The sequence below is a fragment of the Poecilia mexicana genome, unplaced genomic scaffold (assembly GCF_051168715.1).
Source record: "Poecilia mexicana isolate PSO_F unplaced genomic scaffold, ASM5116871v1 scaffold_17, whole genome shotgun sequence".
In the NCBI taxonomy this organism is placed as follows: domain Eukaryota; kingdom Metazoa; phylum Chordata; class Actinopteri; order Cyprinodontiformes; family Poeciliidae; genus Poecilia; species Poecilia mexicana.
In genome coordinates this window covers 29,300,855-29,320,252 of record NW_028263386.1, presented here as the reverse complement: position 1 = coordinate 29,320,252, position 19,398 = coordinate 29,300,855, and the positions used below count along the sequence as shown (strand labels likewise).

At 38.5% G+C, this 19,398-nt stretch overlaps 1 protein-coding gene across 4 annotated transcripts in view; it reads right to left on the bottom strand.

Moving 5' to 3' along the window:
• The window catches only part of LOC106911581 (uncharacterized), a 58,645-nt gene extending 41,037 nt beyond the window's left edge, over positions 1-17,608 (bottom strand). For 2 of the 4 annotated variants that reach the window (XM_088014690.1, XM_088014691.1), the window contains exons 1-4: positions 17,389-17,608; positions 9,484-9,682; positions 8,414-8,612; positions 7,026-7,119 (exon numbers count right to left, since the gene is read on the bottom strand). In XM_088014690.1, the coding sequence (XP_087870816.1) occupies positions 7,026-7,119; positions 8,414-8,612; positions 9,484-9,595 (405 nt within the window). In that variant the 5' untranslated portion in view covers positions 9,596-9,682; positions 17,389-17,608. The remainder of the gene's footprint in view (positions 1-7,025; positions 7,120-8,413; positions 8,613-9,483; positions 9,683-17,388) is intronic. The other 2 variants (XM_088014688.1, XM_088014689.1) reach the window with 1 other exon arrangement.
• Between the last annotated feature and the right edge of the window lie 1,790 nt (positions 17,609-19,398).

Here is a 19,398-nt window from a genome sequence, read left to right as displayed (position 1 = left end):
AAGCTTACTTAAAAAATAAACTATTAAATATACTAAAATTTCAGTATCTTTTAGATTACATCTCAGTGTATACTTTAGGCTAATAAAGTATGCCTTTTTAGGTGCCTAAATAATATTTTGCTATTTTGTTAAAATGGCAAAGAATTAAAAAAATAAAAAATAAAAATAACACTCCTTAAAGTGGAGTGTTAACCGACGGACCAAGTTACGTGCGGAGAACACATGTGAAGAGAGTGGTGGTGTTTGACACGTGAAGCTTTCTGGAGATTCAACCGCAGCGAATCAGCAGAATTTTACAAGCTGTGTGACTTCGGTCACTGTTATGTAACAGTTGATAATTCACATCATGACATGTAGACAGCTTTACATGTGGGCTAGCCCATGTGCTTTAACACTACTTAATGTAAAGTTTAACTAAGTAAATAATGTGTTCAAACCTCAAAACATCAAACGTTGACAGTTTAGTGGCGGAGGTTCTACAACAACACTTGTCCTTAACACTAAATGTAGCAGATATCTTCAGTTTCACGTCTCTTCAAATATACTATATAATATCAGTTTTTCAGTAAAACACGGAAGCTGTCTTTACCCAATCCATTTTCAGATGTACGATGTAAGATCTATTAGTGAATGACATTAGCTGGACATTAGTTCTGGGGATGCAGAGCAGAACCAGAACCTGAGGGGTCTCTGTAGGTCTCTGAGCTACAGTGAGTCAGTGTAGGGACTTTAAAACTGGTGCTATGTGCTCCATCTTCCTGGTTTTAGTGAGAACATCAGCAGCAGCTTCTGGATCAGCTGCAGCTGGAGGATTGATTTGTTAGTCAGACCTGTGAAGACGCTGTTACAATAATAGATAAGACAGAAGATAAACGCATGGATGAGTTTCTCTAGATCGTGCTGAGACATCAGTCCTCTAATCCTGGAGATGTTCTTCAGGTGATATCCACCCATCCATCCATCCATTTTCTTCCACTTATCCGGGGTCGGGTCGTGGGGGCAGCAGCTTCAGATATAACTGTCTTAATGTGGCTCTGAAGGTTCAGGTCAGAGTCCATCACTACTCCCAGGTTTTGGGCTGATCGCTGGTTTTCAGTTGTAATAACTGAAGCTGTGCATTGACTCTAGTTCGCTCCTCTTTAGGTCCAAAGATAATAACTTCAGTTTTGTTTCTGTTCAGCTGGAGAAAGTTTTGGCACATCCACACATTTATCTGTTCTAAGCATCTATTCAGTGATTGGATGGGTTCAGAGTCACCTGGTGACATCGTGATGTAGAGCTGGGTATCATCCGCGTAGTTATGGTAGCTACTTTTATTTCTTGTTGTAACCTGAGCTAGTTGGAGATTTTTAATAAGAGGGGTCCTAGGATTGAACATTGGGGTACACCACATGTAACTTCTGTCCGCTTCCATGAGAAGTTCCCTGTTGAAACAAAGAAATCCCTGTTCTTTAAGATTTGAACCAGTTGAGTGCAGGACTGGAGAGTCTAACCAGGCAATTATTAAATTATTTGACCAGGCAAATAATTTACTATAGATTCCACACAAGTCAGTGAAAGATGCAGTGCATGAGAATAGCATTATAATGATTAAGCTGGTGTAACAACAGGTAAGTGAAACATAATTTCAGTGGGAAGCTAATAGCATGGTATGTCTGATTTTAAGTGTCTCTTATTCTGTAGGGATTTCAGATCTACAGAGGAATGTTCTGACACTTATGTATCTCAGAGAGATACATAAGTGTCCTTCCTTGTAATTTTAAACCTGAGAAGAATTATTACTCATAGCAAGGTGACATATTTGGTGCTACTCAGCACTCAAAAAAATGAACTTAGGGGGTTATTAGATTAATAAAAGAATATCATGTACTTTTAACACAATAATTTCATGTTTTAAACAAAAACGTGATAAAATCATGTTGAACAAACAAGAAATTCATCAACTTAACGTTTATGAAATTGAATCATGTTGAGATAACACGATTCATTATAGTCAGACTGATCTTGTGCTGGAGGCGACGAGCGAGATCACGGCAGATCCCGCGAGATCATGGGAAATCACACGAGGCCCTGCGAGATGATTGTTTTTCGTGCCAGGAAAACGCCAGCTGCAGTTTAGAGAATACTAAATTTTCCTGGCAGGATTGTGCACATATCAGTGTTGCTATGTACACTGAAAGAAATAACTCTTTGGATTAACATAAAAAAAATCATGGAAAGATTTTCCACCTGATTACTTTGCTTTATTTCAGCACTATGTAATTCTGTTACTTCAATTTAAAGCAAATGTGTTGGCTCAACTTAACTTTTGTGGTTGATTCAACTTATTTACTTTAGTTGGACCCAATGTAATTTAATAGAACCAGACCAACTAATTTGCAATGTTTTGGACCAAATAATTGACTTTACTTGATTAAGATGAATGCAAATTTAGTTGAAACCAACTTATTTAACAGTGATACCTTCACACTATGTAATTGATGTACTCATGTCAATGGCTAACATGTGTTAACATCACATGAAGTGATGGTTAGCTGGTAATTAATCAGTGTTTTTCTAACATTTATTGCCTGCTTGCTCCATGCTTGTGTCAAAGCACAACTGAATTGAAGTGGTTATTGCATTTATAAAAAATAACATGTTTAACAGAATTATTTTATATTTCAAAGGCAAATATGACAAAATCACGTCAAATAAACATAAAATTCAACAACCTAGCGTTAATAAAATGTATTCAAGTTGAGACAACGTGATTCAATGTAGTCAGACTAACCTCCCGCCGAAGAGGGTCTAGCGAGCATAGACATAATATAAGCATAGACGCCTCATGGACCGCTCCGGCGCAGGAAATACGGCGGCCATCTTGGAGCGGTATATCCTCCTACTTTGCTCAATCAAAACAGCAGAAGATGCCTCAGCACTGAGGGATATTGTTGTTCTGGTCGATGGATTATTGATGCGAGGGCTCCACAGACAACGTTTCACAAGTAAGATGGACATATTATTGTGTATATATTGTGATTAGAATATTACTTTACTGTATTTATGTCCACCGGCGAGATACCAGCTAATATTAGCTACAGTGCTTGGTGTAATACGGGTTCAGCCCCGCTATGAAGGCTAACTGAGATTCCGTAAATCTAAAAAAAATATATTCTCTAACATTGACTTAGACTATCTGACACAAGAGCCTATATTAGAAATGAAACAATATAACACATATTATAAAACTTATATTATGTGTTATAACATTCACCGGCAAAGTTTACACAGGTGGTAAAGACTATTATTTATATTCTTTCACTCTGTCAAAAGTAAGATACATCCTAAATCTTCCGTTTTTGTTTTGAAAGTTTCCTAAAGACACGATGTGAGGAAGAAGAGGGAGAAATCTATAAAGAGAGACGGATTCACTGCAGCACGGATGAATCTCACATCGGATTTTGGACTCGTCGGCTGAAAAACATACATATATATATAAATACATGTTTATATATATATAATTCAGTATTAATCATTATTTATTTGTGCCATTATTAATCTTTATTTATTAGTGTTTGCATAGTTATATAAAATATGTATTGATATTACTAAATAATTTATTAAATAAATTATGAACGGCTGTGTGCTTTGTAATATGCTCTTCATACATCGATATCAGAATATTCCATTCCTTTTCTATTGTTATAGCCACTAAGCATATTTAACTATGATGAACTATGTATTAAAAACATACTTAAAAAATACAATTGTTTATAAATGTTGCTTTGATAGATGTTTGAATATGGTTTCCAGTAACAAAAAGTGTGTTATGATCGATTAAATCCGCTGATACGTCATTGTGCTGCTAAACACATAAGGCTGAGTGGAGTGGAGTACCGCTCCAAGATGGCCGCCCTAAATCTCGTCAGCGACTATAGGCGAGAGCGGTCCATGAGGCGTCTATCCTTATATTATGTCTATGCTAGCGAGACCCGGAGATCACGCGAGACACTGGCGAGATTACGGAAGATCACGCGAGATGCTAGCGAAATTATGGAAGATCACGCGAGATGCTAGCGAAATTACGGAAGATCACGCGAGATGCTAGCGAGATCACGCGAGATCTTGTGTCTGGGAAAACTTCAAACTGTTCTTTCAAGAGAAGCGGGAAGATTCCTGATTTGGATCTGCTTAATTTGAAAAAGGTAAGATTCAGTCTATTTTCATCCGTCTAAATCAAAATAAAAATCGAAATAAAAAGATGCAAATTAAAATCATAAGACTTTTTAAAAAAAACATTTTTTTCTATGTTCGGTCACGTTTCTATGTAATTGATGTACTCAAATCATGCTAACATCACATGAAGCAGTGTAAGGGTCACAAAGCTGCTGTCAAGACAAAAAACGGACCCCATAAATGTCACAGTTTTGCTCCTCCTCAGGTTGTTAAAACTCCCTGGAAAAAAGTTGGACTGATGTAAATTCAGCATCTGGTGCCATACAAACTCTGAAGTCTGAGGTTTAGTGGATTTTAAACACTGGGGCCAAACATAAGTCTATTTAAATGTTTTTTTTTTATTATTATTTAATTTCAGTACTGTTATTATGTAGGTAAATGCAGAGTGGACATTGGATGCACACACACTTTTGTGGCTTTCTATCGTAATACAGATTCTTCATTTATTAATAATAAAAAGTATTAAATTTGAGTCAGAGGAACCTTTTTTTCTAACAGCATTGTTTCATATGCAGACAAAAATATTAAGTAACTTTACCTAAGATGTTAGTACTGATCTATTTGGAAATAACTACCACACATAGTCATGACATTTCCTCCATCCAGGAAATAAGACAGGTTCTTCATGTATAAGATGTTTGGTTTGTGTACAGAGTCAGGGCTTTGTTTGCACATAAGTAGGACTGGTTTGGAATGACAGTCTGTGTGGTGGATCCTCAGACTGTCATTTCAATAGAGGAGAACAGGCCATGGAATATGGGGCCTATTTGGGATTCATCCCTTCTCTTCATGTTTTTCCATATGAGACAATATACCGTATTTTCCGCACCACAAGGTGCACCGGATTATAAGACGATTTTTGTGAAAATGTAGAAAATATGGTACCTTTTCTAAATGGAAAATCTTATCACTGGACTCACAATTAACACAGACAGGTCTTTGATGGACCTTAGCTGTTGGTGAGTCAGCCAAATAAGTGTAAAGTTATTTTTTTATTTAATGAGATGTGAAATATCTCCCCCCCAATACCCCACCCATGTTCCCATCATCAAGGTGCACAAATGGCCGAGACCGTCTGTGGAATCTGTTATCCGACCGGAGAGTGCAGAGCCTGGCGATGCCATTGAGGATGTTGGGATTCTCCTGGACGGGGTGGAAGTGATGAACAACTTGAGCAATCTATCTTTACATGTTTTTCTAAAGACCGCAATGGAAAACTAAATTTTAACTGTTACAGTTCGCAAAGTTGAGCGAATTTACTGACACTTTTTATGTTGTTAAGAATTTGATCTAAGCTAAACACAGCCCAGTTTTTTTCTGGAAAAACAAAACTGACCTTTTGTTGTTTATTTCAACTTTCAACTCAGCTGTTTTTTGTGCTGTGTAAAAAGAAAATGGATAACAATTTTGAAAATACAGTTTCATGTTGTACTTTTTCTCATTGTTGAGTGTTCTTTCTTCTTTCAGTGTGGTCTTAAAACACTTCATTTAATAGCACTTAAGAAAATGTCTTTGAATTAACATAATTCAATCATGGAAAGATTTTCCACACGATTATATAGCTTTCTTTCAGCATGAAGCATGTTTGTTCAGCTAACTTAATTTTCATGAGTTGGATCAACTTAATTAAGTAGTGTGAAGGTATCAGTGTAAAATTAGTTGGTCTGGTTCTATTAAATTACATTGGGTCCAACTAAAGTAAATAAGTTGAATCAACCACAAAAATTAAGTTGAACCAACACATTTCCTTTAAATTGGAATAACCTTAATAAATTAAGTTGAACCAACACATTTCCTTTAAATCGGAGTAACAAAATTACATAGTGCTGAAATAAAGCAAAGTAATCAGGTGGAAAATCTTTCCATGATTTTTTTTATGTTAATCCAAAGAGTTATTTTTTTCAGTGAGCCCACAGGCAACTAGACTCCAGTTCTCTGCTTACTCTGGTTGAACCCGTCTTTCCTCATATATCTCTGCAACATGAGGTGAAATAAAGTTCCAGCAGATTTCTCAGGAGAAAGCTGCTCAGCTTCTCAGTCTTTGAGTGAGCCAGGAACAAAATTAAAATAGGATACAACAAGTACATCTAACATAAATTAAATATTAGAAAAAAAGTTCAATATTTTTTGCCACTCATTTCAGAAAAGTGAAATAATAAAGACAGAAATTCAAAATCACTCAGAAAATTTGAATATTATGAAAAAGGTAAATATTAGAAGCCCAATGCTTTATGTCCTAATCAGTTACTAACTCAAAAGGTTGAAAAATTGGTCAATTTAGTTGGACAGACATAACTTGAGTTGGTTAAGCTCAATGAATTAAGTTGGATAAACTTAATTGAATTGCTTGTTACCAGTTGAAGCAATTCAATTAAGTTGGTTGAACTAATTTCATTTTGCAGTAGTAAGAAGTCATTTCATCATAAGCTTCTTCGTAAAGTAATTAAATCCTTGAAATGTTAATCAGCTAAAATCATTGCAATGAACTGATTTTTATTAATTTTACTGAAGATGGCTGCATTTACATTTGTGTTGTTGAAGATATTTATTAATGCACAACGTTCCCCCTCAGCAAACAAAAGAAATGAAGTAAAGTATCTGATATTAACCAAATCTACTAAAAGATTACAGAAGTTGAAAGTTAACACTCTGGAGAAATAAAAAAAAATAAATATTTGTTGCCGGTCACAACAATTAACTGAGGCAGAGAATTCCACTGTGCAGAACCTTTTGCTCTGGTCCAAAAACCACGCACCAGGCTGCAGGCCCCTTCTAAATTTCTTCAGGAATTTTATCCTTTGACTTACCATTCCTTCAGAGTTGGCAGGCCTGGCAGAGGGGCAGAACACATGGACAGGGTCTTTATGATACGCTTTCAGACAGGAATTTGGTGTTATGTCTCTGGAAGCAAGAACAAGGGGGGGTTAGAACTGAATGAAGTAAATAGATGCAAAACTTTAAAAACTTTTCAACAAAGTAATGTGGTGGTTTTTCTTGCAGACAGACAGATGTAGATTTGTGTTAATGCATATAGTACAGGTGCACCTCAAAAAGTTAGAATATTAAAAAAAAGTTGAATGTGTTTTCACTCATTTGAAAAAGTGAAACTCACTTATTAAATATTTCAAGTTTCAATTTCTTGTAATGTTGATGAATATGGCTTACAGATATTGGAAACCCCATGTTTGGTGTCAGAAAATTAAAATTTTCCATATGATCAACAAATAAGTATAATTTGAACATAAATATCAGGCTGCTGAAAAATATGTTCATTTCTCTGCACTCAGTACTTGGTTATGGCTCTTTTTGCACCCCACAGATTCTCTTTGGGGTCAAAGGTCAGGCCAGTTTGCTGGTCAATGAAGAACAGGAACACCATGGCCACTGAAGCAGCTTCTGGTACCTCTAGCACCATGGCTGTTGCTTCTGGTGCTTCTGGTACCTTGGCTGGTGCCAAGTTCTGCTGGAAAATAAAATCAGTATCTGCATTCAGAGGGAAGCATGAAGCGCTCTAGAATGTCCTGGTAGATTCTGCATTGACTGTGGACTTCAGAATTGTAGTAATGTATTTTTTATTTATTTCCTTTTTATGGAAAGTTTCCATTTATGTCATAGGTTTGTGGTGCATTTAAAGAAAAATATATAAAACTTCAGATATTTCACAACAAGATATTAACATACATGGAAAAACTTACGATGACCTAAGGCAGAAAGTATGATGGCCACCATAAGAAAGGCTTGTACTGTAAGTCTTACAGTATTCAATTATGCCACATGAACTGATCAGTACATTATTGTGAGGGAATGCAAAAGAAAAAAATGTCCCCATGTCCCTTAGAGGGCTCCATACCTCTCCACTCTTCCTCCAGGCCCTATGACCTTGATTTCCACAGGAAATGTGAACTTATTAGAAAAGAGAATGTTAGATTACTGAGTAACGGTCCAGGTCTTTTTTTCCTTAGTTCAGGTAAGACGTGTGTTTCCAATGTTTACCTTTTTCACACATTCATTTTTTCTGAACACTGAATTTTGGATTCTTAACATAATCAAAATGACAAGAACACATCTTACACTGTGAAATGAATCTGTGTACAGTAATATGAGTTTCACTTGCTAAAATGAGTGACAATAAACAGAATTATCAATATTATATATTTTTTAGATATACCTTAAGTCTACTTCAACAGCCCCTCACCTGAGGTCCTCCAGGTCATAGTACATGTTACGCTTGGTGTCCTTGATGCAGATGGCCATGTTTGGAGGCTGCAGCATCTTCATGGTGAGCTGATGGGGAAAGGCATTGACAAACAGAGCCTGCAGGGTGTGTTGGCTGCTGACTTCAGTTGAAATCATGACCTGCTTTGTCTCCCCCTCAAACTGCAGGAAAAGCACACCTGACAGCACACACAGGCAGAACTTAACAGAACTGTCACAGCAGGAGAAGTATTGGCTTGTAAACCCTGGAGTAGAGAAGAATAAACTAAATACAAATATACAGAAAAAAGTTGAAAACGTGATTTTAGCTTCAAAATACATTTCATCAAATGCAGGATAAAACACTCCCTTCATCTCCTTCTAATTTGGTAAAACATATTTTACTCAGTGGTGGCAAAAGTTTATCTAGGTCACTTATTCTGGGCCAGGTTGACTCATCCTAAGCTTGGTTTTGTTTAAGATGTTTTCCTGTTAAGAGAGTGATTCCACCGCAGCATGCTGGCTCAGGATGAATGAATGCACCAAAATGAAGACTTGATGCAATCTGCTGCTTTCTTCAACTTTTTATCAACTGGCATTCTGTAATCAGTGGCATCTGGCTGTATCATAATTGATATGCAACTGAATCCTGGTTGTAGGTCTGCAAAGCTTAGCAGTCCTTTCAACTTGAAGAGACATTCTGCAAAAACATGTTGTAGAAACCTTGACCCATGCAGCTCACAGCAGGTGTCAGGTTCTCCAGTGGTGGAAAACAGTCCAAAATGCAGAAAAAGTCAGGCTTTCTTTTTTGCTTTTTTATGTATATAAAAAAAAAACTTCCTTCCTTCAAGATGTCAACGTGCAATCATTTCATAAACCTTTTAAGGAGTTTGAAATGAAATGATCCTGTCACACTGTTTTCTATCCTGTATGACAGTGTGAAGAAGCACCAGCTCAGTGGGTCTAAATGTGAGAAAATGAACACCATGTTCAGGAACATCAACTGCTGTCACCTATGTTAATGATATGTGTTGCTTTAATGTGCAGTTGAGTGCATGTGTTTCTGTCTACCTGGTAGCTTGTCTCTTGTTTGACAGCTGGAACGTGCTGCAGGTAGACTTGCTCTGGCTTTACAGCCTCGTGTGAAGGTGACTGATGTAGAGAGAAACTCTCCATCAGACATGGTCTCTAAAATCCAAGGCTCCTGCTCTTTCACCAAACTCTCCACACCAGAACAGCCGAGGCTTTTAGAAGATTGGAGATTTCTTCCCTGGATTTTTTTAAAAAGCAGAAAGCACTGAGGTCATATGAGAGAAAAGTAACAGAAAAATCAGTTTGGGCTGTATGGCTGAAGAATGAATCACGATATAAACCTTTCATATCGGTTGATATCAATAATTACACCAAATCCAAAAATCACATTGGTTTTGCTCAATCAGGTCAACTTTCTGAACTATGGAACAACATGAGCATCAAAATGCATGACTTGTTCTCACATGTGGATCAGTTTCCTGAGAATCTGGGATCAATGAGTGACGAACAGGAGGCGAGATTCCACCAGGACAGAAAAGAGATGGAGAATTTTAGTTTCATGTGTTATTTCATCGAAGATTACGGTAAGCTTTATTTAATTTTAATTTTTTTTATACCTGGCTTTCATTAAGCTGCTGTATTACTTCATGTTTTTAGCTTACATGACAGGCAGTTTGTAAATATATGTATAAATGGCTCTGGTTCGTTAACTGCAATGCCGTTACCACTGTAAACAAGTCATTGTTTGGCGGTTAATCAGGACAAAATACGTTGTTCTGTGGTCTGTTTTGTCCTTTTACTTTAAAATATTTTAGTTTAATTACACTCTTGTTTTTTTTTTTTTTTTTTTTACTAAACCTTGCTTAATAGATGTTATAACATCTATTTAGCAAATGTGGGATGTACTATGTGGGATTGAAGCTGTATAATAGCTGTGTAATACAGTGTTGTAGTACTCGAGATCGGTCTTGGTCTCGAGTCCGGTCTTAAGACCGTTTTTTGATGGTCTCGGTCTCATCTCGGACTCGACCGCATTTGGTCTCGGTCTTGTCTCGGTCTCGGGCGCTGAGGACTCGGCATTTTATTTCAAGACCAGTCGATACCGCAACTGTGAAAATATCACTAAACGTACAGCATTCTGTCCACTTTATTTGTTAACATCTTTGTTTTCAGTGGATGCAAAACGCACCGATTAAAATCCAACCAATTACGTGTTTCTGTTACTCCCCCCTCCCTCCCCACCTTTCATTCTCCCTCCCCCTCCCCTCCCCACCTTTCACTCGCACGCGGCGCTCCAAGACATGCGCAGTGGTTTTCTCTGCGCGCCAGAAGATGTGTGTGAAATCGTCAGTAATATAATAGCGCTGCATAAATCATAAGAAATCCGATGGCCACAGCTAACTCAGCATCGCTTCGCTTTCACAGACAGTGGAGACAACATCTAACTTTTTTCGTCACTTAGAAAAGTAGCTCAAAGAAAGGTAAGCTCAGTTGACATGATGCTAGCAAAGCTAGCTGTATAGAGACACATAAGCATTGTGATGAAAATAAGTCAGTCACTTCACTGCGCTGAATTACTGTGCAGAGGTGTTGACTGACTTGTTGTATATATGGGACAACGCTGTGTCCAAAAGTCTGCAATATAGTGATGTGACATTCAGAAACAGTCCGATTCTTCTGCTCGTCTCTTTACTTATTAGACAGGACTGGAGTCACTGAGAGCCGTTGTTCTATCAGATTACCATATGCTGTCAGAATAGCAAACATGCAGTGAGTACCAGGCCTGCGCATGCATTAAGAAGTCCAAAAATCAGAGGAGTTGTCAGTTCACCATACACAACAAGTTATGATGAAAATATATCATTAAATTGTTTTCAATGATAACTATATAGATCTACATGCGTTGTCGTGGTTTCAAAGTGTATTTAAAGCAGGTCTGGCTGCAGCTGCAGTCAACTACAACACACGCCCGTGTAGAACTCATTAACCTACGTAACCGCTAAGTCAGGATGCCATACAACTGTTAATAACAAAGTGCATGACGATCTACGTCATGATTCTATGTTGCTGATTAAATGAAATCTTATGGTAATGACCTGTCTGACAGATATAGCCGTGAGTTCATGCTAAGCGTATGACGATCTGACCTGACAGAACACCAGTTCTTTGTTCTTGTAATGCTCTGCGTACACTGCAGTAACTATCATTATTTTATTTAATTATGTACGTTGATATTTTCTTAATTAACACATAAATAAAACACAAGAACGAAAGAGCATGCAGAGCATGCACATTGCTCTTTGATTGTTTTCATTCAAAGTGGCAGCTGTAATCTGTTCCATGGTGTCAGACTGCCTGGCTTCATGTAGCGGGAGAGAGGGTGAGAACAGTCACGATGAGCGCTTTGGTTACTTCTTGCTTGTTGCTCCTTGGTCAGTGTTCATAGTTGAGCGTTATTTACCGTCAGGGCATTGCCTCAATTGCTATGTTTAATGGTGCAGACAGTGGTGGTTTTTTACATGAGTAATATGGGCAAACACCCAGGGCATTATCTTTTTAGGGATGTCACCTGAACACCACGCATTGTAGCACAGAGATGGAATATTTAATATTAGTAAAATGTATTAAGTATTTAATATCTTGGTGTTTTTATGGGAATGTGGATCTTTCAGATCAATTTGAGAAGCAATTTTGATCATATTTTACATTTTATTGTGTCATGTAGCGCGGGCCGCTGGTCTTGGTCTTGACTCAGTCTCGATACACTCTGGTCTTAGTCTTGTCTTGGTCTCGGTTTAGGTGGTCTTGACCACAACACTGGTGTAATATTAATCATATCCTATCATTTCAGGTGCACAGTGACTTGTGCAGTTCGGTGGACACATTGGGGCTGCGCTGCATTTGATAAAGTCTGTCATACAACATATTAATCCTCAAAAAAGAGTTTGTGGTGATCTGTATTTGTGCTTAATTTAATTCCAATAAAAACCTGTTTCACCTGTCTGATAATGTTTTATTCTTACAAACACCTCTGTATTTAAAATATTTTTAAAAAGGTAGGATATTCTAATAAAAGGATTAGTGCATGAAGCTACAGCTTTTCATTTTAAATGGGTAGGATATTCAGATGAAGGAAGTGATATTCTTGTGGTTTCGTCATGGATATAAACTGTTCCAATGCAAAGCTAAGCTTAACTCCTAAGCTTCCACTTCATGTTATCCAATGTATTTAACATTAACACAATCCTCTATAGTTTTCTGTTTGTAAACATGACGGTAGCACGTTTGGATGCATAGCACTGACAGACTTAGCTATCTATCCGCACTACGGTAGGAAAATCTGACGAGGTAGCACCAGGGGTGAAAGAAGGGGGGTACGGTAGGGTACTGCGTACCCCTAAAAGATTTAGCGGGGGTACGCAGTACCTGCAAGAGAGGAGCGGCTGTAAAAAAAATCAATGGGTTCACTAATCAGTCGTGACTGATTAGTTTTTCAAGAACAATTTAAAACATGACTTAATCAGTTAATAACTTTTTTCTCATATCTTATGGTTTCTGAACTCTTCGTGCTTTGCTAGAGCAGGGCAGCAACACGTCGATCTCGGCATTAGGTGACAAACTGAACGCCGCCAGGAGGCTGAGACCAGCAGGTCCTCCTCTGACTCCTTATCAAAACGTTCATAACTTTATTAAAGAACAACAAAAAAATCAAAATAATAATCTCAGTGATTATTGTTTCAACAAGGTGTTGCGTAATTCTGTGCGTTTCGGTTCCTTTACCAAAATAACTAGCAGAGCAGGAGTTTAACATTAACTAATCAACCACCGCTGAGTTCAAGGAGGTTTATTAATGATCGCAAAGTAAAAATCTGCAAACCTGATATCATAACGGACTGAATGTTATGTTTTTAACATAATCTTTGGTCGGCTTGTGGAGCGCAGGAGGTTGCCATGGCAACGGGTGAGCTTAAATGACAGAGAGAGACGGAGAATAAAAAGGTGGAGTGGTTTAGAGTTGATCACCTGTTCAGGTTGTTTTACCTTTGTTTACCTTTGCTGTGGCGAATCACAGCCACTGGAGTTTCTGAATGTTCAATAAACGACAAACTTGGACTAATTACCTCGTTAGTCTGTCATTTACAACAAACATCAAACAATGTAAATATGTTTCATTAAGTATTTAACAAACAAATGGATTCTACCGTGATAATTATGTGAAATTAAATTAATTGTCTAATATAAAAAAATAGTTTGGTGCTGTCGGGCTCAGAGTCTGAGAGGCTTTTCCTTTATCAAACTTTTTTATTTGCCTCTTATTTAGTGGAAATATTGATGTTGATGAGATTTTCTCCAAAATAATAACCTTTTTCAACCTTTATAGCTCCACTGTTGAAAATGAGGCTCTAACATTCACAAATGACAGTGAAATAAAATCCAGTCCAACATCTGGTTTGAGGTGATTCCTCTGGAACCTGTTGGAGGAAAAATATCCCAACTTCAGAAGATGAGCTTTAACCTAACAGAGCTCTGTGGTTCCTCCTGTCAGTGTGAGAGTCAGGGTGAGGAGGCCCCATGTTAGGAAGAGAAGTGGAAGCTGCAGGATCTTCAGAACAAACAGGTCATGATGCTGGGCTGCTGATTATCCCTCTGTCTGGACACAGGATCAATAGAACCAGTTTAAAAGATAAAATGAATGGTTATATGCCAGACATGGAAAGCTGGGATGCACTCCATGCCATGATGTTCAGAATTTAGGTCTCATGGCATCTCAAGGTTCAACATTGCAGCCAGTGGGCTGAGAGAAATACAGCTTTATTTTGTAGCAATTCAAGAGCTACACAGATTTTATCGCTTCGCAAAAAAATTAATCAGCACAGAAACTCCAAAGCACACAAAGAAGCAATATATATATATATATATATATATATATATATATATATATATATATATATATATATATATATATATATATATATATATAATTTTTAATTTTTTTGTCATAGTACCCCCAAGAATTTATAACTACTTTCCTCCCTGGGTAGCACTGATAGTCAGAACACCGGCTCAATTGCTTAGAGCCTAAGTGAACCTCCGAGAGCTTGAGGGGGGAGCGGTAGAGAACAGCTGGCCGAAATTAGCGTTCATAAATTGCATCAACCTTGAGCTAAACTCCACTTACTCCGTGGAGCGCCAATATCTGACATCCAACTTGAAACTAACTTCACTGTGGTATCAACGCATACGTCATCTGATCTCTAAATTATGCCCCACCTCTTGACAACTCTCAGACATACAAAAAAATGAGTCTCTCACACAAATACAAGTCTCATCCCAATTCATTCATTCATTCATTCATTCATTCATTCATTCATTCATTCATTCATTCATTCAGCCTAGTTAGTTCACACATTTTCAATCTATGTCTGTATGCTTTGTGTGTATATGTGTGATATTTTAGTGTATATGTGCAATCTTAGTCTTTTATGTATGTGTCTGAGAAAAAAATTATATGCGTGTGTGATATTTTAATAGTATATATGTGCAATTTTAGTATTTTGTGTGTGTGTATGAGTCTTTAGTAGTGTGTGCGAGACAAAACAGTTTTTGTCCTAAACCCATCATAGTTATATTAGGGGTTGAACATTCTATGACGTATTTAAAGATTTTAGGTTCCTAATCATAAAGTTTGTCTTTTAAATATAAATCAGCAACAACAGAAGTTCAAACATTGCTTGAGGATTTATTATTTAACTACATGCATAATCAGCAACAATACTCGGCACTGTTCCTTAAAAGAAAAAAGGAATTTTATGCTCTGTGACATTCCAGCCTTCTTTTGGTGAAACTGCTTGTTCATTTCCTGTTTCTTGTCCTGGAGTGAAAACATCACCTGCTTTTGAGAGCCTATAAATATTTCCCTATAACTGTGTGTCACTGACAGTGCTGGTCTTTGAGAATCAGATGTTTTGTGCAAGGTCATTAATTTGTATATATTTGCATTTTCTCTAAAGGCATTTTCCCTCACCACATAAGCACAGAGATATGTTATGTGTCCACAGTCTGGAAATGAAAGGGAAACACAAAACATAGCTTGCAAGTTTTTCATACCAGTAAGACCTTTGGATCAGTGTAACAACAGAGCACTGGAAAACCATGAAATCCTCTGAGCTCAGACATCCTCCACCAGCAGCTCACCAGCTCATAGCTGTGAGTGGCAGTGTCACCCTCCTGACTGACTGGCAGCCGCAGACGAGGCTGGGAGCATCTTCTCCCACACAAGAACCATCAGCCAACCAGTTGTGTTTTCTCCCCACTCCTCTTCTCTCTGAACTCAAATGATGGTGAAACTCCTGATATTTTCAGATAACCCTGCAGTCATTGTTCTGATCTAAGACACTAACAAATATGCATGCACACAGGGGTACATCGACTGGTTGGCCAGTGTGGTAGATGTCCTCCCCTCACCATTCTCAACAACACTGTCAACTATGGATCACTTCCTGTTCCTATAGGACAGGACCGGACAGGTCCAAACTGCAACAAAGGATCAGGTCTGCAGAGTAAATCATGAGGGCTGACCTTCCATCCAGAACTTGAACAGGTCTAGAGTAAGGAAAAGGGCAACTAACATCTCTGCAGACCCCACATATTCTGGACACAAACTGCTTAGACAGTTCTGGTGGGCAACTCCAGGCCTGGAGGGCCGGTCTCCTGCAACGTTTAGATGTGTCTCTACTTCAACACACCTGAGTCAGATAATGAGGTCATTAGCTGGACTCTGGAGAACCTGACTGCACTGAGGAGGTGATTCAGCTGTTGGATCCAGGTGTGTTGGACCAGGGAGACATCTAACAGTTGCAGGACACCGGCCCTCGAGGACCAGGATTGCCCACTCCTGCTCTAGGCTGTCCCTCTAAGGTACTATCACAACACACCTCACCACCCGAGTATTCAGTTCAATTATGAAACAAATTAAACATATTTAGACGATTCTGTCTCATCTGAAGATATATTGGGTGTTCATAGACATAATGTTAAATTTCTTCTGAATGTTAAAGAGGTAGTAAAAGTAAATCTACTTTTTTGTTGTTTCATACCATGTTATAATGTTGTTTCCTCATCAAAGCATACCTGAGTCAATGCACCATCACGTTGTGCAAAATGGCTTTTTAGGAAAAACAATTGTGTATCATTGTTTCTCATGTGACTTCATGTGTGTACGCAATGTGAGCAATGCTGTTTGGATTAGAATAATTCATATAAACTGCCCTGGAGGAAATGAGCAGGTTGATCAGGTGATCTGTTGTCTTGTCGTGTTCTCCTGCAGTCATCTTACTAGAGCAGATTAGAACTGGTTAGCCAGGTCATTCTGAATCATCTCAGTCTATTAACATATGTCTCATGTAATCATTGGTTGCTGTGTTCGTATGGAAGGCTTTCTGAGCACATGAGGCTGAGTTTTCAAAATAAATATTCTAAATTAGGTTTACTGTTAGCTGGAGATAGGCACCAGCAACCCTCCCGACCCCACTAGGGACAAGGGTGTACAGAAAATGGATGGATGGTGGTTTACTGTAGAACTTAACACCAGTATTGAGGAATGAAGTGCAAAGTGACTTCAGTTAAAAAAAATCTCAAATGACAGCATGACGCTTGCCTAAGCATAACAGTCTGTTGTCACGCAGGTAAACACAGCGATGGTCTGCATAGAAGGAAATCCTGTACGTCCTTTGTACACACACACACACACACACACACACACACACACACACACACACACACACACACACACACGCAAGCGCACACATGCGCACACAGAGAGAGAGCACGCCTTTTCTAATGCTTTGCATTCAAAAGCTGCTGTCTGCAGTTGCTACTTTTTAGATTTTAGATGATAATAAAAGACAGACATTACATTCTCATTTACTCTGCTAAGGTACTTACCTGCTGGGAAGGAGGAGAGCAGCATGGGGTGTTGGTTCTAAGAGCTAATATTCCATTTTGAGGGGTAAAATTCCATCTTTGCTGTTTTCTTGATCTGTGTGGAAACTGGTTCGGTGTGTGTGAAGCTTGTTTCTGTGTCAGAATCAGGTCCTCTGACAGAGACCAACTCTGTCTCTCCTGCTCAGCCGCTCTGTCACCACAGTGCTGTTCCACACAGCTCCACCTCAGCTAATAATGCTGGCTGTACCTGTCTGACAGGCACATAAAGACCAACTTGTCAACTTTCTAGAATGACTCATTAAGCAAGTTAGGACATCTCCTATCAGAGTTTCTTTGTCAGCACACTGAAGTCCTCTTTCATTACTGTCACAACATAGACAGCACAAAATCCACAGTTGAAAAGTGGCATTTAAATGTCTCTGCTCATGGAGTCAAACTGCAGAGATGTCCACCCTTCCCCTTGGCACTGCAGAGGGCTGGAGCCATACAGTCCTGAGAGGTTCCCACAGAAGACCATCCATCCATCCATCCATCCATCCATCCATCCATCCATCCATCCATCCATCCATCCATCCATCCATCCATCCATCCATCCATCCAGACAGACAGACAGACAGACAGACAGACAGTAAGTACATGGGGCACTCACTCTGCATTAACAAAGCAGCTCTGCCAAGCAAATGTACCAGACACGGTTTGTTTCAGTGAAACTTTTGTATACTTACAGTTGTACAGTAGAAAAAAAACTTAAACATGATTCAAATATTTTTTTTACAAATAAAAAACTGAAATTGCAGTGTGTGAAAGTATTCAACCCCCTTTTCTCTGATTGCAAGCAATTGCCTGTGGAAGTTTCCTAATGGCTGTTAATGACTAAACAGAATCAAGGATCACAGCAGAAAGCTGTGGAGAAGTTGAAAGCAGACTTGGGCTGTAAAAAGATTTCCCAAGCTTTGAACGTCTCCCAGAGCTCTGTTCAGTCCATCATCTGGAAATAGAAAGAGTGTGAAACAACTGTAACAAGACAAGGCCGTCCACCTAAACTTCCAGCTGAACAAGAACAAGCTCTGATCAGAGATGCAGCCAAGAGGCCCATGGTGACTCTGGACCAAAGGCAGAGATCCACAGCTCAGAGGAGGAATCTGTCCACAGGACAAGTATTCGTCATCACTGCACAAATGTGATCTTTCTGGAAGAGCGGCAAGAAGAAAACCACAAGAAGTCCTGGATCATGTTGTGTCCAGCATGGTCCAGGAGCCATGCTGGACACAACAAACATGTGGAAGAATAAGCTTTGTTCAGACCAGAAGAAAATTCAACTTTTTGGCCAAAGTGCAAAACGCTGTGTGTGGAGGAGAACTAACACTGCCTATCACTCTGAACACACCATCCTCACTGTCAAACATGGTGGTGGCAGCACCATGCTTGCTTCAGGGAAGATGGTCAGAGTTGATATGAAGATGGATGGAGTCAAATACAGGACAATGGAGTCTGCAACAGACATGAGACCGGGGTGGAGCTTCAGCTTCCAGCAGGACAACCACCCTAAACATAAAGACAGGCTACAATGTTTCAAGCAAAACATATTCATGTGTTAGAATGGCCCAGTCAAAGTCCAGTCTTAACCCAATTGAGATCTGAAAACTACTGTTCACAAATGCTCTCCATCTAATCTGACTTAACTTGAGCTGTTTTGCAAAGAATGGGCAAAACTACGTCAATACGCTACAGAGAGCTGAATACTTCTACACACCACACTTTTCAGTTTTTCATACGTAAAAAAAAACGTTTGAATCATCTATAATGTTTTTTTTCTAATTCACAGCTGTTTACCACTTTGTGTTGGTCTGTCACATTAAATTCCAAAGAAATATATTTATGTTTATGGTTGTCAGATGGCAAAATACAGAGAGGTTGAAGTGGTATGAATACTTTTGCAAGCCACTGTAAGATACTAAATTAACAGCAGCACAAACAATGCTTCAGTGATTATGAATGTGACAGTAATAT